This window comes from Odocoileus virginianus, chromosome 17 (assembly GCF_023699985.2).
Source record: "Odocoileus virginianus isolate 20LAN1187 ecotype Illinois chromosome 17, Ovbor_1.2, whole genome shotgun sequence".
Taxonomy (NCBI): domain Eukaryota; kingdom Metazoa; phylum Chordata; class Mammalia; order Artiodactyla; family Cervidae; genus Odocoileus; species Odocoileus virginianus.
This window is the reverse complement of record NC_069690.1, coordinates 59,210,851-59,234,457: the sequence shown is the minus strand read 5'-3', so window position 1 is coordinate 59,234,457 and position 23,607 is coordinate 59,210,851. Positions and strand designations below refer to the sequence as shown.

Here is a 23,607-nt window from a genome sequence, read left to right as displayed (position 1 = left end):
TTTAAAAAAGTTTTCTGTTTACCTATTCTTTTTATATCAGTATTTTCATAACTTTAAATACTATGAATTTAATTTATATTTTCATTTCAAAGATTTTTTAACTTAAATTTTTGTAAAATTCACATTTATAGATGATTTTAATTCTAATCGAAACTTCAGGAAGAAAAAGGGTGAATTTATTAAACTGGAAGTTTGGAGGAATGATAGAAAAATCAAAATTTCATTTTTTATTATTTTCCTGAAATCTCTTTAGGCATCTGGTATGATTAAAGAGCTAGAACAGAACGTCTGTCAATTAAAGCAGCAATTACAGGAATCAGAACTTCAGAGAAAGCAGCAGCTCAAGGTGAGTCCCGTGCTTTTAAACAGAGCAATGGCTTAAAGTCACCCGTCCTTTTCTGGGTGTATATGAATAAGTGAGTGTCAGTTAAAAAGCTCAGAAATGCAGGTAACCATTTCTGATTCTTTTATTGCACTGTATCATTTCTCATCTTATTTATTTTAACAAAAGTAGATGCTAATGTGATAGAGTAAGAAGAGCAATTTTAACTTGGATGATCTACTCTTATGAGATTAGTTTGAAAAATAAACCTTATTTAGATAAACTATTATTTTAGAATAATTTCCTCTTTAAATTATTGTCTGCCACTCTTTACAGTCTCTCTCTCTCTCCGTTTTTCTCTTTCACTCCTCTTGTGCATACATCTGTCTGTTTTTTTGGCTGCGCCCAGCGGATGCAGCGTCCTGGTTTCCTGACCAGAGGTGGAGCCTGTGCCGCCTGCAGTGGAAGCACGGCGTCCCAAGCACCAGACAGCCAGGGAATCCCCTCTGTCACTCCTTTTAGACCCTCTCTTTTTCTCTTTTGGTCAAAAAGTACCAAACCCTGATATGTGATATAACACCTTATTTTCATATTGAGTCATTTGATCATTGTTAAGTGGGCTCCTAATTCTAAGGGTCGGAAAGTGTCTCTCTCACTGTAACATAGGTGCTTTTGAGAGTAGTAACATCTTCAGTTAATGGGCATTTTATGGTCTCCAACAGAAAGCTATTCATGTTTCTGTTTGTGCTTTAGAAAACTGGACAGGTAGGACTCACTCACTGGTAGGCAAAACTCAAATAAGTTTGTCATCAAAGAGATTGACTTGTTTCATTAGATTACTAATTTTATTGACCCTAGAAGCGATTTTAAGTATAATAAAGATAAATATTTATTATTCACAGGATCAAGAAAATAAGTTTCAAATGGAAAGAAGTCACTTAAAACGCACCTTTGAGAAAAAGGTAATATATTTTGTGGGAAGCTGTAAGCCACTTATATAGCAAAGGAGACAGTTAAGAGTGCATGCTAATTTCTATAAAACCATGTGTTCTAGACTGTATTTCTAGGTTTATTTCAGTTAGCCAGTAATCAAATTTTGCTTCTTTATTTTTCATGTTTATGAACAGCTTCTTCAGTTTGATTCTTAATTATGTTAACATTAATATACCACTTCTGTGTTTTATTTAATGAGTGAAGAGTATTATTATGTTCACCTCTCATAATAACCCTTTGAAATTATATTTTGTTTTTACCAGTTTAAAAATATGATATAATTGATGAGAGTTATTTTTTTCTGTTGTATCATATGTGTAATAAAACTCTAAATAATTAACCAAAGAATATAAAGTCAATGAAAGAATTGTCACTGCAACTGATTAGTAAAAAAGTTGATTAGTAATTATTTCCTGTCATTTAGAGTAGTGACTGTTTCTGCAGATGCATGTTGGCGTCCTTGTTATCAGTGATAACTGGGTGTCCATGGCCACCCGTTCACACCTTCAGTGATAAAGTATAGAGTTCTACAGGGTCTGTGACTTTCGAACTTCTGTTTTGAATTTGTTGTTTGCTCTATAACTGTAGTTGAGATAGCAGAGATTTTGTTGCTGCTTTCTAATTATTTACAGTTCTAACATCCACCAAATTCATCCGCTTGTAGAATACACACACAATGGAAAATGAGAAAAAGGTTACCCCCTCAGCTAATCAGACAGATTGTGTGGCACAAAGTTCTTGAAATGCCATGAAATCACGTCTGACGTGTGTGTACCGTCCCCTGGGACGTGTGTTCAGCGCCCTCCCGGAGTGTGGTCTCTCTGGGCCCTGGGTGGAGGAGGGGCTGAGGGGACAGGCCGTGCAGCTTGCTCTCCGGGGGCCTCGGTTTCTTGAGACGCGCATGGACCAAGTGTAATAAGTTTTCCTATTGCTAAAAAAATTTTTCCCCTGCAGTTTTAATACAGCTCAATGCAAGATACTGAATATACTTCATGCCTACAAAATGATATCTGAGCAGGAGGAAGAAATACTGCTTTCCCTGAAATAAGGAATTTTTTTTTTTTTTAGTTTCCACTTTAGAGCTTTGCAGCTTCATAAATATTAATACTTGACTTCCCCAAAGAAGACCATGTATTATCGTAAGCCTCACTGCCCACCGTCTGAGGCATCCACACCTGTGGGTATACCTGTTAGTCCCTTGCTGGTGCCGTGGGCGGGTACCTGGCTCCCCGTCCAACGGGGACCCCTCCCTGGCCTGCTGCTCTGTTACCCTGCTGGCAGCCCTCCTCCTGGGAGGTGGCGTCTGCGCCCCTGTGGGCCCCGGAGCCCTGGTGCCCGGAGGAGGCCACACCGGTTCACCGCATCCAGCTGTGGGCTGGGAGGCATGGAGCTGGAAGGCAGTCTCCTGCCGCTGTCCTCTCTGGCCGTGCAGCCACTGAGTGAACCTGGGTTTGGGGACCAGCCCCCCGCCTGGTGGGCACACAAGAAGCCGTGTTAGAGATCGATTCCTCCCCTCCTAGTCTGTGTCACTTTAGGGAGCGGACCGCAGTCATGTAATCAGGCATCTTGGTAACCACAGCCTTTCCCTGTCTGTGAGCTATCAAGTGGCCTCGCTTTTAAGTAACAGTAACTAGTACAGTTCAGTTCAGTCACTCAGTCGTGTCCAACTCTTTGCGACCCCATGGACTGTAGCACGCCAGGCCTCCCTGTCCATCACCAACTCCTGGAGTTTACTCAAACTCATGTCCATCGAGTCAGTGATGCCATCCAACCATCTCATCCTCTGTCATCCCCTTCTCCTCCCGCCTTCAATCCTTCCCAGCATCAGGGTCTTTTCAAATGAGTATGTGTTTAAAATAACACCTTCTGTAAAGAAGAAGGAGCGCATTTGTTCTAACAGTGTTTGTATTGGAAGAAAATGTTGCTCAGTGCGTTGCTTTTTGTTTTATACTCAATTCCACAATCTGCCCTTTTAAATTGCCCTCTGTTCTTCTCTCTGTATTAAACCTGTGATCTCAGTCCTTGAGGCGCTGCTGCCTTGTGCCCCCTCAGTGAATATCCCCTCTGCTTCCTCCGAGGGCTGACACCAGCCTCACCCTGCTCGGGGATTCGTGGCCTGAGAGCAGAGAGGGGTGCACAGGGCGTTTGCCGGTTAGACGGTGTTACAGGTGTGCGCACTCAGTAACCGTGCAAACCCAGGTTCTGAGTGTCTGTTCAGGAGGAGGAAATGCCGTCCGAGTGACATCACTTCCTCCTGCCGATGAGAGCAGCGCAAGGGCGGCCAGCTGCTTTGAGGTCCGGGGAGCAGTTGCGTCGACGCCCCTGGTTGGAGCCCACGCGTTACTGAATGGCCTTTATGGATCTCTGCTGGCTGCTGCCTGCTCCTAAGGTCTCTGAACATCAAACAAATAATAGGTAGTAAAACTCAATGTCGTTGTTTGCCCAAGTGTCCTAATCTGTTAAATCAGGAAATGGTTAAGCTAAATGATTTTACGAGCAAGGAAACACCTGCCTCCTACAAATAACCTACTACCTGTTTTCCAAACAGGCATTGGAGAGTTAAAAGATGGTGGTGTTTACTGAAAGTTCACGGGACAGATGTTAAGCATGTCTGCTGTAAACTGCTAGAGCTGAAGCGTCTGCTTATGAGTGTGACCCATGGCCACTGTGTCGCCATGAGGCCTGATGGAGTTCAAAAGTGTTAGGAATGGTGTTTACATGTATATAATTCTTTTAATTAGGTTAGACCAATGTAAAATTTACATGGTTTTACATATATTGTGGAGTGTTTTCCAACAATTATTGGCCTGGTTTTCTCTAAGAGGTAAGGTGTCTTGAGTGAAGTTTTGCAAAAAATGAAATTGCACAGTGAAATGATTGATAGAAATCATGGCGCCCAAGGTCCCGAGCTTGTCCCATCGAGAGGCAGAGGTGGCCAGGCTGGTTAGGAAGTACGGTGGGCTGTCCAGAGGTCCACCAGGGAACCTGCCGCGGCTCCACGCGCTTTTTGTGCCTTGATGTCACCCACCGTATGTCTGTTTCCTTACGTGTAGCAAGTCTCTTTCTTGTTTCTAGGAGCAGGCCTTTTTTGATAAATTCTTAAGGTGCAAGGGAGTGAAATCTCCATTTGGCTGTTGCACAGTAAATGTGCTTCCAGCTCCCTCAGTCAGTGTTTGTAGAACACTCCCACGTTTGAGAATATATGCTACATCTTGACTGTCTGCTTTGTGTTTTCATCGTTTAAGTGATTAGAACTCGTGTTTGGTGTTCACAGCGTACGGCCGGGCAGGGACCGCAGGCGGGTCGCCCCGCTGGGCCGCGGAGGAGAGGCTGGCCGCGCGCTGCCGCGTCGCCCCCTCTCTCTAGCAGACAGGTGGCACCGGCAGGACAGCCCGAGAGCCCGTGGGCGCTCGGCGCAGACACGCTCGGTGGGGAGCAGGCCCCCAGGACAGCACGCGCTGGCCTCTCGTTTGGGCCCCGCTTGTGCTGGGCGCCGGGACGCGAAAGCCGGGGAGGAGCCGCTTCCCCTGGGGAGCCCCCGGCTCAAAGGCCTGCGCGCCGACGCGGCTCTGCGGCTCCCACCCAGGGCGTCCCTCGCCTGCCGTGGCAGTGGCGCTCTGGGTTGGATCAAGGGGCTGGGGTCCGCCGCCGGTCAGGGAGTGGCGGCCACACTTGGCGGAGGTGACCGCCGCCTCTCCCGCGCAGACCGCGCTGACGGGCACTCGAGGTTCTGCGGGGCGCGATGCAGGCTTCTCCGAGAAGGAGGTCCTTCGGAAGGGGACACTGCGAAATTCACCGGCGGGGGCTCCCGGGAGTGTGGCGCTTGTGGGGAGAAACGGTGTCAGAGGAGAGAGGCGGAGAGGGGACGATGGGCTGACCTCACCCCACGCGGCGGCCGGCACGGCTTTCCCGCCGGCGTGGAGTTCCCAGGCAGTTGATTTGATCCGTCTACCTTCTGCCTGCCTGCCTACCTACCTACCTACCTGTCTATCTACCTATTTCCCTAAAACACCGAGGGGAGAAACGAAAGAGAATTACAATAGGAAAAAGCCAAAGAACAAGGATTTTTTAGTTAAATAGGCTTCTGTCTAAATGAATAAATAGCTAAACAGAGGTATTTTTGAGGAGTATTGATGCAGTGTCAGAAAAGGTTTGTGTCTGTGTATGTGATTGTGTGTGTGGTTGTGTATGATTGTGTGGTTGTGTATGATTGTGTGTATGTGATTGTGTGGTTGTATATGATTGTGTGTATGGGATTGTGTGTGTGGTTGTGTATGATTATGTGTGTGGTTGTGTATGATTGTGTGTAATTGTGTGTGGTTGTATATGATTGTATGTGATTGTGTGTGGCTGTATATGTGATTGTGTGTGTGGTTGTATGTGGTTGTGTATGAGTGGTTGTGTATGATTGTATGAATTGTGTGTGGTTGTGTATGATTGTGTGTGGTTGTGTATGTGTGTATGTGATTGTGTGGTTGTGTATGGTTGTGTGTATGTGATTGTGTGTGGTTGTGTATGTGATTGTGTGGTTGTGTGTAGTTCTGTGTGTGGCTGTGTATGAGTGTGTGTGTGGTTCTGTATGGTTGTGTATGACTGTGTGTGGTTGTGTATGAGTATGTGGTTGTGTAGGATTGTGTGTATGTGATTGTGTATGTGGTTGTGTATGATTGTGTGTGTGGTTGTGTATGATTGTGTACGGTTGTATGTGAATGTGTGTGTGGCTGTGTATGATTGTGTGGTTGTGTATGATTGTGTGGTTGTGTATGATTGTATGTGATTGTGTGTATGTGGTTGTGTGTGGTTGTGTTTGTGGTTGTGTGTGGTTGTGTATGAGTATGTATGTGATTGTGTGGTTGTATATGGTTGTGTGTATGTGATTATGTATGGTTGTGTATGTGTGTGGTTGTGTGTGTGGCTGTGTATGTGTGTGGTAGTGTATGATTGTATGTGGTTATGTGTGGTTGTGTATGTGATTGTGTGTGTGGTTGTGTATGAGTGTGTGTGGTTGTGTATGATTGTGTGTGGTTGTGTGTGTGGTTGTATGATTGTGTGATTGTGTATGAGTGTGTGGTTGTGTATGATTGTGTGTATGTGATTGGTTGTGTATGGTTGTGTGTGTGGTAGTTTATGGTTGTGTGTATGTGATTGTGTGTATGTAATTGTGTGTGGTTGTGTGTGGTTGTGTGTGGCTGTGTATGAGTGTGTGTGTGGTAGTGTATGATTGTGTGTATGTGGTTATGTGTGGTTATGTATGTGATTGTGTGGTTGTGTGTGTGGTTGTGTATGAGTGTGTGTATGTGTGTTATGTGATTGTGTGGTTGTGTATGGCTGTGTGGTAGTTTATGATTGTGTCGTTGTGTATGAGTGTGTGGTTGTGTATGGTTGTGTGTGTGATAGTTTCTGATTGTGTGTATGTGGTTATGTGTGGTTGTGTGTGGTTGTGTATGATTGTGTGTGTGATTGTGTGTATGTGTGTTATGTGATTGGTTGTGTATGGTTGTGTGTGGTAGTTTATGATTGTGTGTGTGGCTGTGTATGAGTGTATGTGGTTGTGTCTGGTTGTGTGTGTGGTTGTGTATGAGTGTGTGTGACTGTATGATTGTGTGTATGTGGTTGTGTGGTTGTGTATGGTTGTGTGTGTGATGGTTTACGATTGTGTGTATGTGGTTGTGTGGTTGTGTATGAGTGTGTGTGGCTGTGTTTGTATGTGACTGTATGATTGTGTGTATGTGGTTGTGTATGGTTGTGTGTGTGATGTTTATGATTGTATGTGGTTGTGTGGTTGTGTATGGTTCTGTGTGATGTTTATGATTATGTGTATGTGGTTGTGTGGTTGTGTATGGTTGTGTGTGATGTTTATGATTGTGTGTATGTGGTTGTGTGGTTGTGTATGGTTCTGTGTGATGTTTATGATTGTGTGTATGTGGTTATGTGGTTGTGTATGGTTGTGTGTGATGTTTATGATTATGTGTATGGTTGTGTGGTTGTGTATGGTTGTGTGTGATGGTTTATGATTGTGTGTATGTGGTTGTGTGGTTGTGTACGAGTGTGTGTGGTTGTGTCTGGTTGTGTGTGATGTTTATGATTGTGTGTATGTGGTTGTGTGGTTGTGTATGGTTCTGTGTGATGTTTATGATTGTGTGTATGTGGTTGTGTGGTTGTGTATGGTTGTGTGTGATGTTTATGATTGTGTGTATGTGGTTGTGTGGTTGTGTCTGGTTGTGTGTGATGTTTATGATTGTGTGTATGTGGTTGTGTGGTTGTGTATGGTTGTGTGTGATGTTTATGATTGTGTGTATGTGGTTGTGTGGTTGTGTATGGTTGTGTGTGATGTTTATGATTGTGTGTATGTGGTTGTGTGGTTGTGTATGGTTGTGTGTGTGATGTTTATGATTGTGTGTATGTGGTTATGTGGTTGTGTATGGTTGTGTGTGATGTTTATGATTGTGTGTATGTGGTTGTGTGGTTGTGTATGGTTGTGTGTGTGATGGTTTATGATTGTGTGTATGTGGTTATGTGGTTGTGTATGGTTGTGTGTGATGTTTATGATTATGTGTATGGTTGTGTGGTTGTGTATGGTTGTGTGTGTGATGTTTATGATTGTTTGTATGTGGTTGTGTGGTTGTGTATGGTTGTGTGTGATGTTTATGATTGTGTGTATGTGGTTGTGTGGTTGTGTATGGTTGTGTGTGATGTTTATGATTGTGTGTATGTGGTTGTGTGGTTGTGTATGGTTCTGTGTGATGTTTATGATTGTGTGTATGTGGTTGTGTGGTTGTGTATGGTTGTGTGTGATGTTTATGATTGTGTGTATGTGGTTGTGTGGTTGTGTATGGTTGTGTGTGATGTTTATGATTATGTGTATGGTTGTGTGGTTGTGTATGGTTGTGTGTGATGTTTATGATTGTTTGTATGTGGTTGTGTGGTTGTGTATGGTTGTGTGTGATGTTTATGATTGTGTGTATGTGGTTGTGTGGTTGTGTATGGTTGTGTGTGATGTTTATGATTGTGTGTATGTGGTTGTGTGGTTGTGTATGGTTGTGTGTGATGTTTATGATTGTGTGTATGTGGTTGTGTGGTTGTGTATGGTTCTGTGTGATGTTTATGATTGTGTGTATGTGGTTGTGTGGTTGTGTATGGTTCTGTGTGATGTTTATGATTGTGTGTATGTGGTTGTGTGGTTGTGTATGGTTGTGTGTGATGTTTATGATTGTGTGTATGTGGTTGTGTCTGGTTGTGTGTGATGTTTATGATTGTGTGTATGTGGTTGTGTGGTTGTGTATGGTTGTGTGTGATGTTTATGATTGTGTGTATGTGGTTGTGTGGTTGTGTATGGTTCTGTGTGATGTTTATGATTGTGTGTATGTGGTTGTGTGGTTGTGTATGGTTGTGTGTGATGTTTATGATTGTGTGTATGTGGTTGTGTATGGTTGTGTGTGATGTTTATGATTGTGTGTATGGTTGTGTGGTTGTGTATGGTTGTGTGTGTGATGTTTATGATTGTGTGTATGTGGTTGTGTGGTTGTGTATGGTTGTGTGTGTGATGTTTATGATTGTGTGTTTGTGGTTGTGTGGTTGTGTATGGTTGTGTGTGATGTTTATGATTGTGTGTATGTGGTTGTGTATGGTTGTGTGTGATGTTTATGATTGTGTGTATGTGGTTGTGTGGTTGTGTATGGTTGTGTGTGATGTTTATGATTGTGTGTATGTGGTTGTCTGTATGGTTGTGGGTGTGACTCTGCGTGTGTGTTGATCTCACTCCTGTCTCTCATGCCCCCAGTTGTACACCCCGCCTCAGCTGGGTGGCCGGCAGGAGAGTGTGCGGGGTCCCCGCTGGCTGAGTGGCCTCCGGCTGGGCTCTGCACCCCAGGGGCTCCCCTGAGAGCTCCCTTCTCCATGCGCGGTCCCTGCGCTGCGTCCATGCTGGGCCCACCCCGGGCGTGGGCATCCGCATGTGCTCACGAAGAGCTTTCAGTGCAGAGGTGCTCACATGGCCGCCTCCTCCTGGCTGCCAACCACCTGTCACAGGGCACCACTGCAGGAGAGCGGTGCTCCTGGGCGACTTCCCCAGACTCAGAGGATGGCTGGGTATATCATTCTGGAAGCAGGCGGCTGTCTCATCACAGCCTGTATGTGTCTGGGGAATGTGTCTGTGTGCGCTTAGTCGCTCAGTCGTGTCCAACTCTTTGTGACCCCATGGACTACAGCCCGCCAGGCTCCTCTGTCCAATGATTCTCCAGGCAAGAATACTGGAATGGGTAGCCATTCCCTTCTCCAGGGGATCTTCCCAACCCAGGGACTGAACCCAGGACTCCTGCATTGCAGGCAGATGCTTTACCGTCTGGGTCACCAGGAAAGCCAAATAGAGACGTTAATTTTTGTATTCTCCTGTATCTCATTAGATTACTTTCCTTTGGTTAATGTGTAATGTTAAAAAAAATTCAGAAGTTCTCTTTTTTAATTTCTTACATGTCAGTTTATTTTACAGGGATTCCACATGCAGGCTCATTTAAACAATGATTAATTTTGACCAGAAAGTTATTATCAGAAGAACAGTATTAAAATAATTTTATGGTAAATGATTATGGTTAACCAAGCCTCTATCTTGAAAAATCTAAATCTAATTTATATTGAAAATGGATTTAAGATTACTGTTTCATTGTATTTCTCCTTTGAGGAAACTTGATTTGTCTTTTAGTAAATTTTATGTCTTTGTCATGGCAGATTCACGACTTACAGAGTGAACTTGATAAGGAAAAAGAAGATGCTCAAAAGAAAATCCATAGACTTGAGGAAGCTTTGAAGTGAGTAAAAGTGTAATATATTTAATTTTTAAAAATACTCTTATTCTAAATTGTGAGCCAAATTAAGTGACTAAAACCCAAGCATTATATTTTTTATCATAACCTTGCTGTGGTTTAGTTTGAGTCAGTTTCCATCATGAATCTCTATTTTCAGAATTTTATTACTAGCCAATAAATTTTGTTTTTTTTTTAAAAAAAGGGAAGAAAATCAATTCAGCTGTTTTTAAGTGATAGGAATGTAAGAAAGAGAGCTTAGTGGTTTCAGATGCTTTCCTCCTCTTAAATGAAAACAGATTAAAAATAACAATAACAACAATAAGATTTAGATCTTAGGACATTTAGAAATTCCTCTGTAGATTTTTTTGGAGGAATTTGGGTAATGATATGTTTCAGCTGTTGTATCTAAAAATGGACTATTATACAGGCATTGTTTAGCAAAGGTTTTGTTTTATGATACCTAAGCATACACATTAAAATATTTTTTTATATATGTTTGTCTTTTCCAATAATTTGCTAAGTTGATGAGGCCTTACTTATCACTAGATATTATCCTGTAGTTTTTCACTGGAAAATATTGGTGTATTCAGTAAATGTTGCGCTCTCACCATATTTCAAACAGTGTACAGTTCCTTCCTGGAGGACCCGTGTTGCAGTCCGGTTGGGAGGATGGTCACGCCCTTGGCCAGGTCCAGTGCAGAGCCTTGAGTGAGGAGGGCTTTCTTGGAAGAAAGGCCAGGAGGGCACTTGGCCCGAGAAGCTGACTTAGGAAGAGCTTGCTTGGGCACAGTGTGTCCAGCTGACTCCCAGGGAAGCAGCAAATTCCATTTTCTGAGCTTTTCCAAATGTCCAAGCAGGAATAATTTAGAGAAAGGCCAAAAAGAACGTCTAGGGTCACAGAGACCTGGTGTCAGATTCTCCCGGGAGGGTCGCACAGCCACCCCTGCCTGTTAGCGTAGCAAGCCGCGTGGGGGCGTCACAGGGTGTCAGCGTCCCTTCTGTAACAGGGCTTGATGTCGCCGCGCGGGAGCCAGACGACCTCAGAGGACTGTAGGGTTCATCACGCGTCAGGTCAGGAGCCGTGCTCACGCGCCAGCTTGAGTGTCGCCGCAGCGAGGGCCTCTTGCTTGTGGACGAGATGTCCTCCCTTGATCCCTCGTTAATTCATTGTTTTCCTCCTTAAAACGCTGAGTCACAACTCTAGCTGTTCAACTTCCCATATTTTCCTTTCTTTTTTGTTCTACTTTGTCTTTTTCTTCTGTGACTGCGTTATACTTTTTCCATTAGTTTGTTGATGTGCATTTATCTTATATCCATAAAGGAAGAGATAATTCCTTCAAATAACACTAAATCAGCAAATATTTGTTTAGTACCTACAATGTCTATATATTGTAGTATCGTGTGAAAAGAAATGGAAGGTTTAGAAGCTATAGCTCAAGACACAGCCCTGTTCTTAACAATTTTCTTGTCTGGCGTGGGCATTTGAGGTCCATAGCATTGTTAAGTATCAAGTTGTTGACGTAAATGCAATAGTGCGGTCTTTTCATTTTCACTATGAAAAAACCCGGAAGCCTCCATAGTTTCTATATACAACATAATCTATTTAAGGCTTCAGAAGTGTTTACCAAAATGTAACATTTTACTTGGAGTTAAAGAAAGCTAGTTTAGATTGTTAATAATGTTCCTGTGGATCTGTGTCTTCCTTTCCCCTTATAGGAGATGTCTTTATTTCCACTAAATGTATGTGTGACCTTAATGGTCTAGCACCTGGTACAGCGGGAGTAATCTGATCTAAAGTAGGAGAGTAGTTTATTGTGCGGTTTGCACATCAGAGCAGACAGCACAGCCTGGCTCTTTCCCTGAAGGAGAATATTCTGGGGGCAGTCGCTGCTGCTTTTCAATCCAAGAATAGCGTTAGACCCAGTGCGTCCAGAGACAGTTCCATTTTTCTAGAAGAGAGGTGTATGATATGGAAATTTGTCATGATTATTAACAGGTTTTTTTCCATGATAAAAATATACACAAAGGTGAAAAATATGACTTTCAGAATGTGGTGGCATTCATCCATCCGTCCATCCGTCCATTCTTTCACTCAGTAGGGTTGCTTTCCTCCATCCGTGTTGAATGTGCAGAAGAGGCTGACAATGAGTTGGAGATAGCATGGGAATTAATCGGCTCCTGGAAACGTGACACGTGTGTTCAGCTCAGTCTTGGATTCAGAGCTCAGGTGACGCTTCACCCTCCACTGGTGTGAAGAGCAACAATGGTTTGGAGTTGGCACTTACTGTAAATACAGCTTCTAAAGCTACTTTGCCTACTTGTCTGTGTTTTTTAGAAAAGGAAGTTTAAATATACTCTATTACTTACAACTTTTATTCAACACATATCCTAAACATTTTTTTGCTTTCTATTTCATTATTGATGCAGAAGATATTTTATAGCCCCTTGTAACTGAAAGGAGTCTGAAACTATAACTGTAAATGGTATGAATTGTATGTGTTCATTTTTCAAAGATAAATAATTAAACCAAATGAGAAACTCAGTAATGAATGGGAAATTACCATAGGTAACAAAATAATTTGGTGTAACTCTTTTAAAGACTAACACAAAGTATGCTTTTTTTTTTTCTTTTTGAAGGAGTTAACATCTATGAAAAACATGTGTAGGTATTTAGTTCAGTTCAGTCGCTCAGTCGTGTCCGACTCTTTTCGACCTCATGAACTGCAGCACGCCAGGCCTCCCTGTCCATCACCAACTCCCGGAGTCCACCCAAACTCATGTCCATTGAGTCAGTGATGCCATGCAACCATCTCATCCTCTGTCATCCCCTTCTCCTCCTGCCCTCAATCTTTCCCAGCATCAGGGTCTTTTCAAATGAGTCAGCTCTTCGAATCAGGTGGCCAAAGTACTGGAGTTTCAGCTTCAGCATCAGTCCTTCCAATGAACACCCAGGACTGATTTCCTTTAGGATGGACTGATTGGATCTCCTCACCGTCCAAGGGACTCTCAAGAGTCTTCTCCAACACCACAGTTTAAAAGCATCAATTCTTTGGCGCTCAGCTTTCTTTATAGTCCAACTCTTACATCCATACATGACCACTGGAAAAACCATAGCCTTGACTAGATGGACCTTTGTTGTTGAAGTAATGTCTCTGCTTTTTAATATGCTGTCTAGGTTGGTCATAACTTTCCTTCCAAGGAGTAAGCATCTTTTAATTTCATGGCTGCAAAGTGAAGTAGATATTTATATGTTTACCAAATTTGATTTCTAAGTTTTGGGTGCTGTAGAAATAATGGAGCATTGTTCTGAGATCTTGTATAAATTGACTATTCTAAAGCAATCTGTGAAACCTTCCAAAGTTGTCCTCTTGATTGATACCTTTTTCAAAGTCCTCTGTGGCAGTAAAATGCAGAACTGTCTCAAAACAGATTTATTCTGATCCATTTTAACTTTTTTTGTGTTGTCAATTGTAATCGTAAGTATTTGTACTCTGACACTAATATATCTAAACTTTTGGATTTTTAGTACTGAAAGTGAGTGCTGGTGATTTCACCAGAACATATTACAAAGTAGGCCTTCAGATGTTACGGTTATGAATGACCCTACAGGAAGCAAGCCCTTATTCAACTAAACCATTGTTTCCGTCTGTCAGTACGCAGTGCAGGGCACTATGCTTTGGTGCCCACGGAACACAGGGGGCTGTCACAGAGACCCTGGGGGGTTGTCGGTGTGGTTTTCCTGCTTAGCTTAACATGAGATATTCTTGACCTTATTTTATTTACAATAGTGTGAAATAGGTATTTTGCCTCCTACTGAGCAATGCATCGTTGGGATTCCCGCATTGTTTGTGAAAGTAGAAAGTTTGTAATAAGGGGGAAATGCAGTGTTCCGTCCATATTTCAGGAGTTAGGGGAAGAATTACAGGCAACCCAGAAGCAGTCTGCTTGGCCCTCTGAGTCCTCGACATCCTTGCAGACCTCGGCCGCCCCAGGGCCCTGCTCATCTCCCTGCTCACCTGGCTTCCCTTTGCTGCTTCCTGTCGGCTGGATGTTCAAAGTGCCCCATACTCCTCTTTGAGGGATTTTTTTCTCTGTTCATGTATGCAGAATGAAAATCAATGTTTTCTTCCGGAGGCTGACCCAATAGAATGTCTTTAAAGCTACTCGGCTCTTCCTTTTGGAGAAAATCTGTCTTAGGGATTTAAATACAAAGTTTTATTTTCATCCTGGGATTTCTATCCATATTTTTTTTATAATGCCACTGATAATTTGTAGGGCTGATTCCACTTACATAATGGTGAAGGCAGGAAAATAAATGAGTAATTTTTTTTAGTGGTTACTTCAGCAAGCGATTATTTCCTGTGTTTATAATACAGACAGAGATATAGTGAACTTATTACAAGAAACAGCAAATATCTGTATATCTAAAACAGACTGAAATGGCTTACAATATAAATAGAAATTAACATATGATTGAAATAGAGTGTAATGTAAGCATGTAAAGTAGGATGGATATGAAATGAAATGAAATTGTTTCTGTATTGAAATTCTAAATTCACCCTGACCGAACTGTTTCCCGTGGTTTGGGGAGTCACGTGAGCTCCGTGCAGGAGCGTGGACCCAGGTTCCAGCTCAGGTTGCCAGCCTGTGCAGCTGGGCCTGGGGCTCCGTCTGCGTGGCCAGTCTTTGCCTCCATCAAGTGACCTTGCTCCGAAGGCTGTGAGGAGGCTTGGAGCGGTTCCCGCACGGCACCTCCAGCAGTGTCCGCTCTGTCAGCTCTCACCGCTTTCTCTCTCTTTATCTTACGAACGGGACAGACAGATTTGTCAGGTGATCTTACCCTGGCACGTTTTTTTTAACAGCTTTATTGAAATCTAAATCTCACCCCATAGAATATACTTAGTTTCACTGTATAGCTCACTGACGTTTAGAAATTCAGAGTTGTGCAGCAATAACCATAGTTCAGTTTTAGGACATTCTCATCATCCCCAAAAGACTCCGCATGGCACCAGATTTTAGAAGGATAATATCATGATTGATTTTTTTTTCTGACCAAACAGAATAAGTAATAAGGGACAAGATCTTCCATATGCTATTGTGCAGAAAATGCTAACTGGCCACTTCTCATTATGACCCTCAGTAAAAGCTGACAACACAATATCAAGATGTGCTCTTGCATTTTGTGGAGACCTGAGGGTGTAGCCCAGTATGTTCCTTCCAGGTTAACCGTCTGACATTTTACCTTTGATATGAGGTTGCATTTAGAAAGCAGATTCTGGGTGTGTGTGTGTGTGTGTAAATGCACTGAAAGCAATCTGGAAATATACATGTACCTGAGTGTTTGGGGTCATATTCATGTTTTCCTCTTTATGTTTCAGTGTAGTTTGAATCTTTTCTGATGAGACTATTGTATGGTACTTTGGTAGCTTAAAACAACAGTAAAGACAAAAGAAACCAGTGAAGATTTTCATCGGAAGAATTATAAACATTAATGATGGTTATCCTTAATTGTTGAGAATATGGGATTTTAAAAATTTTCTCTACATTTTGCATATTCTAAAATCAGCATGTCCAGAACCTTCTCAGAGTCTTGAGGACTTTCAGCTTGCTACAGATCCATCCCTCAGTCAGCATGGGATGGGGCAGGCTGTGAACACGGTCTCTGTAAATACATGAGCTCTAAGTATCTGGGCCTCTTGATGAAGGTGATAGAGGAGAGTGAAAAAGCTGGCTTAAAACTCAGCATTCAAAAAGCTAAGGTCATGGCATCCAGTCCCATCACTTCATGGCAAATGGAAACAGTGACAGATTTTATTTTCTTGGGCTCCAAAATCACTGCAGATGGTGACTGCAGCCATGAAATTAAAAGATGCTTCCTCCTTGGAAGAAAAGTTATGACTAAGCTAGACAGTATATTAAAAAGCAGAGACACACTTTTCCAAAAAAGGTCTGTCTAGTCAAAGCTATGGTTTTTCCAGTAGTCATGTGTGGATGTGTGAGTTGGACCATAAAGAAGACTGAATGCTGAAAAATTGATGCTTTTGAACTGTGGTGTTGGAGAAGACTCTTGAAAGTTCCTTGGACTGCAAGGACATAAAACCAGTGAATCCTAAAGGAAATCAACCCTGAATATTCATTGGAAGGACTGAGGCTGAAGCTGAAACTCCAATACTTTGGCCACTTGATGCGAAGAACTGTCTCATTTGAAAAGACCCTGCTGCCAGGAAAGATTGAGGGCAGGAGGAGAAGGGGACGACAGAGGATGAGATGGTTGGATGACGTCACCGACTCAATGGACGTGGGTTTGAGTAAGCTCTGGGAGTTGGTGATGGACAGGGAGGCCTGGCGTGCTGCCGTCCGTGGGGTCACAAAGAGTCGGACGCGACTGAGTGAACAACAAGAAGTATCGTGGGGTTTCGACTGCAAAGCCTTTTGTGCATTTCTTATGATAAACGGACAGATGATAAGGCTGAGAGTCTATTTTTTTGTTTTTTAGAGTGGAAGGACACCCTGCCACAGAATTTTAGGTGAGGTTATTCTGAGGCCAATAGAATACAGACTAGGAAATACAGCTTTCTAATAAGTGTCAAGTTAGGATATTTTCAACGCAAGTATGAGGTATTTTCCATGAAAGATGACATACTTTTTAGACGTGCTTTACGTTTTCTTCCCGTGGCAGCTCACGGGTCATCCGCAGACTCACTCTCCACTCTTCTTTTATCGGTCTTCTCTTGCACACTTGGCTCTGGTTGTAGCGCGGATTCTGCTTCTTGGCATCAGAGCAGGTGGCGGTGCAGTGGCTGTCGATCCCAAGAGAGTGAGGCTCTGGCCTCTGGTTACCAGTCCCTGGGGAGAGCTCCCACTGCCTGGAGGAAGGCAGAGGTCCTCCCAACGCTGGCCGCCAGCAGAAGTCCAGACATGCCTGCCAACCGCAGGTGCTGGAGTCACCAAGAGTACAGTGCAGTCAGGCACTGGATGGAGCCAGGCTTCACTGACACAGGAGAGTCGGGGAAGAGCAAGACATGGAGACACTGTGAATCAGCCCTACCCCAGTAAAAATTTAAAAACTAGTTGCATTGTTAAAACATGTTAATTATAGATCGTTGCTATGTCTAGACTGTATCATTTTAAATATTAAGAGTAAATAAATTTATTCAATTAATTATACCTTTATTTACATAATAAGAGCTTTTAAGTCTATATATTAAATTATTTTAAATAAGTGTTTAACAGTGTGTTACTTATTTAAAATTTAAAAATAAAATAAACATGGCTATGAAATGAAGCCTCCATTAAAAAAAAAGCTTAGTTGATCTACAATATTTTGTTAGTTTTGGTTGTGCAGCCTAGTGAATTGTATTTTTGCAGATTATACCCCACCATAAGTTATTATAAGATAAAGGCTGTCATTTCCTGTGCTATACCTGTATCCTTGTTGCTTGTCTACTTTATACACAGTCGTTTGTGTCTGTAAATCCCACACCCTAATTTGTCTCTCCACTCCTCTTCTCCCCTTCGCTAATGACAGGTATGTTTTCTCTGTCTGCAAGTCAGTTTGTATTTTGCATATATGTTCATCTGTATTTTTTAGATTCCGCATATAAGTGAGGTCATACAGTATTTGTCTTTCTCTGACTGATTTCACTGAGCATGATGTTCTCCAGATCCTGCCATGTTGCTGTAAGGAGCAGAATATCGTTCTTTTTAATGGCTGAATAACTCTCTGTGGCCACATCTTCCTCATCCACTCATCTGTTGATGGGCACTTGGGTTGTTCCCGTGTCTTGGCTATTGTAAATAGTGTTGCTAGGCCCATTGGGGCACGTGTGTGTTTCCGCTTTTTCTTGTATACTCAGGAGTGGAATTGCTACATCAGATCGTAGTTCTGTTTTTATTCTCATTTGTGGAAGAGAATTTCAAAGTGAGCATATGAGAGTATATTTATCCATCCTGCTGTCAGTATCCATTTGCGCAGTTTCTACGTTTAGGATATTAGTAACTGTGCCGTGATGAACATGCTTATTCCTAGTTATTTACCTCTGTCCAGTTTGTAGGTTGTGCCGAGGAAGACACAGCTCGAGGGAGGGTGCGCCTTTAGACTGCAGTGGTGTCGTCGCGGAGCTGGCTGGAGCTGGAGGGTTTCGGGTTGGTTTGGCGCCAGAGGGGAGCTGTTGGAGGACTTTGCTCACTTTTACTTTACCCTGGTGGAGGTTTGGACCTCTGATTCTGAAAACAGTATATCTACTCTGCTTAGGAGGATCTAAGACACAGGAGATCTGACTCATGGACCTGCTAGCTGGTGATTGGGTGACTGAAAGTGAGCAGGTATTAGAGCAAGGAAAGAATGTGAAAACTTCCTAAGGGCTTATTTTACCATAGTCTTGATTTTCACAGATATTCCTCCCTCCCATAAGGATTTCTGTTATTGATAATTGGCCTTTGTAGAAAATGCATAATTTTATTTTCATGTACCATTGCCCACAAGTACAATTTCACTTGCACAGAGAACGGTTAGAAAAAATTCCTGTTAGCTCAATTCCTTGTTAGCTCAATTGTACTCATCTACTGATGATACTAAAGTTGATGTTAATAAAGCAATGAAGAACCGGAAAAAAAGAAAAAAGAAAAAATTCCTGATGTTTTCTAAAGTGATTCACAGTGTTCTTGAATTATATTTTTATTTGACCTGTTTTGAAGCCAACTCTCAATGCTAGTGATACTCAGCAAATGTTCACCATCTGGTTCGTTGAAAGTTATACAAAAATGAACAGCACCTGTTCTTTTGCCTGGCTTTATCTATAGTTTTGTTTTTTATTAAATAGTTTTGGGGTGTCATTTTTCCAACAAACTGACATATGGCTTTATAAAAACACAGTGTTTACTTTCTCAATATACATAGATTCTTAATCTCTCCTTACAGTGGAAAGTAGACTACCCCTAAAGTTATATTTTTAAAGACGTTATATTTTTAAACACAGATGGAAAAGCTTTCCTATAAGGTTCTTTTAAATCTCCTTCGTTTATCTCTGGTTGTGTGTTTGTTGTCATAAATCAACATTTATAATATTAGTAGGAACAGGGATTAATCTTCAAATAAGAATGCCTTAGAGTAAAGATAGTAAAACTGCCGAGTTACAATGACAGTGTTTTTGTACTTTTATTTGCTGGAGACTAATCTTAAAGAAGATTTAAATGGAATACTAAACAATCTTGTGATTATTCGAAGAAGTAGACTGCATGCTGTTGATGTTTGTTTTTCATTTGAACAAGGCTTACTGCAGAAATCTGGATAAAGATACATTCAAAGCAGGTAGTTTTGCAGTTTACCCCAGAGGCTGGAGGTTTGAATTTTGGTAGAAAGGGAGAGCTTGGTTAAATCCAGTCTTGTGTAGGGTTTTTTAAGTACAGCTGAATAGTATAATTCCAAATTTAGTTTTATATGTTGCTGAAGTGAGAAGCTGTGGCTTAGTCATTTTGTTTGTAGGTTTGGTTAAAAAAAAATCTGTAAGAATTAATAGTGATGTATACTTTAAAATAGAAAAAAAAAGAATCAAAGAGCTATCTAGAAAGAAGCTAAAGAATGCCTGCAAACTTGAATTCTCAGTCTGAAGATTTCTGTGCCTTTTAAGTGAATGAAAACATCTTTACAGGGTCACCTTGATAAGACATTTTATCCTGTGTAGAAAACAAGATTTTTACTTTTTAAAGTTTTCTTAGAGGAGTAACTAAAAATAGGTTCCACTGCAATATCAAAATGGCCTGGAATTTATGGTGCTTATTAAAGAAGATGTGGTATTGGTTTTAACCAAGAATATATAAATTTAAAGACTGATTAAGTTTGTAAATTTTCAGTTGTTTTCTTTTATTTTGTGGTAATTATTAAAGATGCTGTGGTGTTGGTTTAAACCCAGGCGTGGTGGTTTAGTCACCGAGTTGCGTCCCACTCCATGTGCCCTGTGGGCTGTAGCCCACCAGGCTCCTCTGTCCACAGAATTCTCCAGGCAAGAGTACTGGGTTGTCATGTCCTTCTCCAGGGGATCTTCCTGACCTAGGAATTGCACCTGGGTCTTTTGCCCTGCAGACAGTTTCTTTACTGACTAAATTACCAGGGAAGCCTTTAATGAAGAATATATAAAGACTGATTAAGTTTGTAAATATTCAGTATTTTTTCTTTTATTATTACTACTAAAATTAAGAACAGATATAGTTTATAATGCATTTTCATTTAAAATATATCAGATTTTCATATTTACCTATAATGTTACCACTAAAAACCTAGATTTAGAGTTGGAGAGCAGGAAGATATTATTTGAAATGTATGAAATCATTTTAGATTTTATATAGCTAAAATTAAACTAATTATGTCAAAGCTAGTTTAAATGTAACCAGAAATTGGTAAATTATTTTATAGTTGTGTTAAGAAGTTTATTATATGTCACTGCCACTTAAGTTCTAGGCTAATCCAAAAAAGAAATGCTTTTTTTCTACCATTGGAACAGAAGACTTCTGTTCAAGTGAACCCACCCAGCGTCCTTGGAGGGTGAACTCTAGTTGCCAACATTGTGCAATGAGAAAACTTTTCAAAGTATCTGTTCTTTAGCTGTATTTTTATCACAAACTAGTACATGCTTGCTGTAGAGAATTGTAAAATTACAGAAGAGCACAGATAAAAAAAAATCAAAATCGTTTATGGTCACATTAAATAGAACTATCTACTGTTTTGCCCTTTTATTATTTTATTAAACTACAATTCATTTACATGATTATTAGTTTCAGGTGTGGCACATAATATTTGATATTTTTATATGTTGCATCATTCAAAAAACAAAGATCATGGCATCTAGTCCCATCACTTCATGGCAAATACATGGGAAAATAATGGAAATAGTGACAGATTTTATTTTCGTGGGCTCCAAAATCACTGCAGATAGTGATTGCAGCCACAAAATTGAATGACGCTTGCTCCTTGGAAGAAAAGCTATGACAAACCTAGGTAGCATATTAAAAAGCAGAGACATCACTTTGCCAACAAAGGTCCATATAATCAAAGCTATGGTTTTTCCAGTAGTCATGTATGGATGTGAGAGTTGGATCGTAAAGACTACTGAATACTGAAGAACTGATGCTTTGGGGCTGTGGTGTTGGGAGAAGACTCTTTGAGAGTCCCTTGGACAGCAAGGAGATCCAACCAGTTCATCCTAAAAGAAATCAATCCTGAATATTCACTGGAAGAACTGATGCTGAAGCTGAAGCTGAAGCTCCAATACTTTGGCCTCCTGATGCAAAGAACTGACTCATCAGAAAGGATCCTGATGCTGGGAAAGATTGAAGATGGGAGGAGAAGGGGACAGCAGAGGATGAGGTGGTTGGATGGCATCACCGATTCAATGGACATGAGTTTGAGCGAACTGTGGGAGATAGTGAAGGACGGGGGGCCTGGCGTGCTGCAGTCCACGGGGCCGCAGAGAGCCTGACACGACTGAGCAACTGAACAACAATGGCACGTTACAGAATGAGCACCACGGTAAGTCTGTGCTTCTGTCGCCATAGTTACTGCAGTGTTACTGAGGGTGTGCCCCCAGGTGCCCATGACACCCCGTGACTCACCTGCCTATACCTGCATTCGTACGTCTTCGTCCCCTTCACCTGTTCCGCCCATCCCCTCACGCCTGTCTCCTCTGCCAACTGCTGGTTTCTTCTCTGTATCTGTGAAGTCTGTTTCTGTTTGTTCTGTTTTGTTGGTTTGTTTTGGTTTTTAGAAAACTGCAATGAGATGTCACCCCACACTTGTTAGCATGGCTATTACCATAAAGACAAGAAATAAGCAAGTGTTGGTGAGGATGTGGAGTAAAGGGAACTCTTATGAAATGTTGGTTGGGATGTAAATTGGAACATCCACTATGGAAAACAGTATGGAGGTTTCTCAAAAATTAAAAAGTGAACTACGATATGATCCAGCAGTTCCAATTCTGGGTGTTTATCTGAAGAAAACAAAAGCGTAATTTCAAAAGTTATGTGCACCCCAGTGTTCATAACAGCATTATTTACAGTAACCTAGATATGGAGGCAACCTAACTGTCCATCAGTAGGTGAACAGACAGGAAAGATGTGTATACACACAATGGAATATTATTCAGCCATAAAAAGAAGGAAATATTGCCATTTTTTTGCAACCTGGATAGACTTGGAAGGTATTATGCTAAGTGGAATAAGTCACATAGAGAAAGACAAATGTATGATTTCAATTAAATGTAGCATCCGTTATACCATTTTAATTACTCTGAATACAAATAAAATCTTGAGCTTTAATAGAATGAGAATATCCTCTTCCAGGTTCTATTCATTTTTTTCTCCCACATTTCATGGTCTATCTCCAAACAATGGATTGGAGATAGCAATTGGCTATTCTTAGCCATTTGCTCTTCTATTTCAAGTTTAGAATTAGGTTTTATTAAAATTTTGTTGGAATTTTTATTATATTTTCATTATTGTTATAGATTACCATAAGTAGAGTTAAAATTTTTATTATATTTTATTTACTATATTTTTTCCACAAATAGTATTTTTCTCCATTGATTTATCTATTTTAATATCTTTTAGTAAAATGTTTATAATTTCCCCATATATGTTTTACATATTTTTGTTAGATTGATTCTTTCATACCTCCTAGTTCATGTTACCATTTTGTATTTTTATCTTTTTTAAAATTATGTTTTCTAAGTAATGGATCTAGCTGAACAAAAATCTTCAATACATTTTTTAAATACTGAACACCTTCATCTGGTACTTCTGCTGAATTTATTTTCAATGTTTTAGGTTGAAGGTTTTTGATAGATACCTTCTTTCAGGTTAAGGAAACTCCCTTTCATTCCTGAAAATTCTTTATATTTTTAGAAATGAATGGATATTACAGGATATTGAAAGGTTTTTGTTTTTATTAAGATGACCATATAATTTTTTAAAAATGGTTTTTAAAAGTTTTTTAAAAAGTTCTACTGTATTAGCAAATTTTAATTATACAATACGATGTTATCAACCACAGTTATCTTTATATCCTCAGACCTTATTTACCTTGAGGTTAAAATTTGTGCTCTTTTAAAAACCAGTCTCCCCCTGTTTCCCCTGCCCCCAGCAGGCCACTGTCGTCCTCCTCTGTTTCCGCGTGTTCAGGTTTGTAAGTGTAGCTGATTTACAGTGTTGTGTTGGTTTATGTTGTACAGGAAAGTGATGCAGCTATACTTATGTGTACAATCTTTTTTGTATTCTGTTCCATTATGGTTTATCCAATGATATCCTGGAGAAGGTTTTGTGTGCGCTTAAGAAGAATGTGTGTTTTGCTGCTGTTGAATGGAATGTCTCTTAGGTGCATCTGATCTAACGCACAGTTTAAGTGCAGTTTCCTTATCGGCTTTCTCTCTGGCTGGTCTATCCATTGTTGAAAGTAGGGTTGATATCCCTACTGTTATTTTGTTGTCTATTTCTCTCCTCAGA

The 23,607-nt window shown here is 41.0% G+C and overlaps 1 protein-coding gene across 9 annotated transcripts in view; it reads left to right on the top strand.

Moving 5' to 3' along the window:
• Window positions 1-23,607, top strand: part of CEP112 (centrosomal protein 112) — a 303,426-nt gene that overhangs the window by 81,899 nt on the left and 197,920 nt on the right. For all 9 annotated transcript variants that reach the window (XM_070480128.1, XM_070480127.1, XM_070480129.1 and 6 more), the window contains 3 exons: window positions 254-346; window positions 1,225-1,284; window positions 10,040-10,119. In XM_070480128.1, the coding sequence (XP_070336229.1) occupies window positions 254-346; window positions 1,225-1,284; window positions 10,040-10,119 (233 nt within the window). The remainder of the gene's footprint in view (window positions 1-253; window positions 347-1,224; window positions 1,285-10,039; window positions 10,120-23,607) is intronic.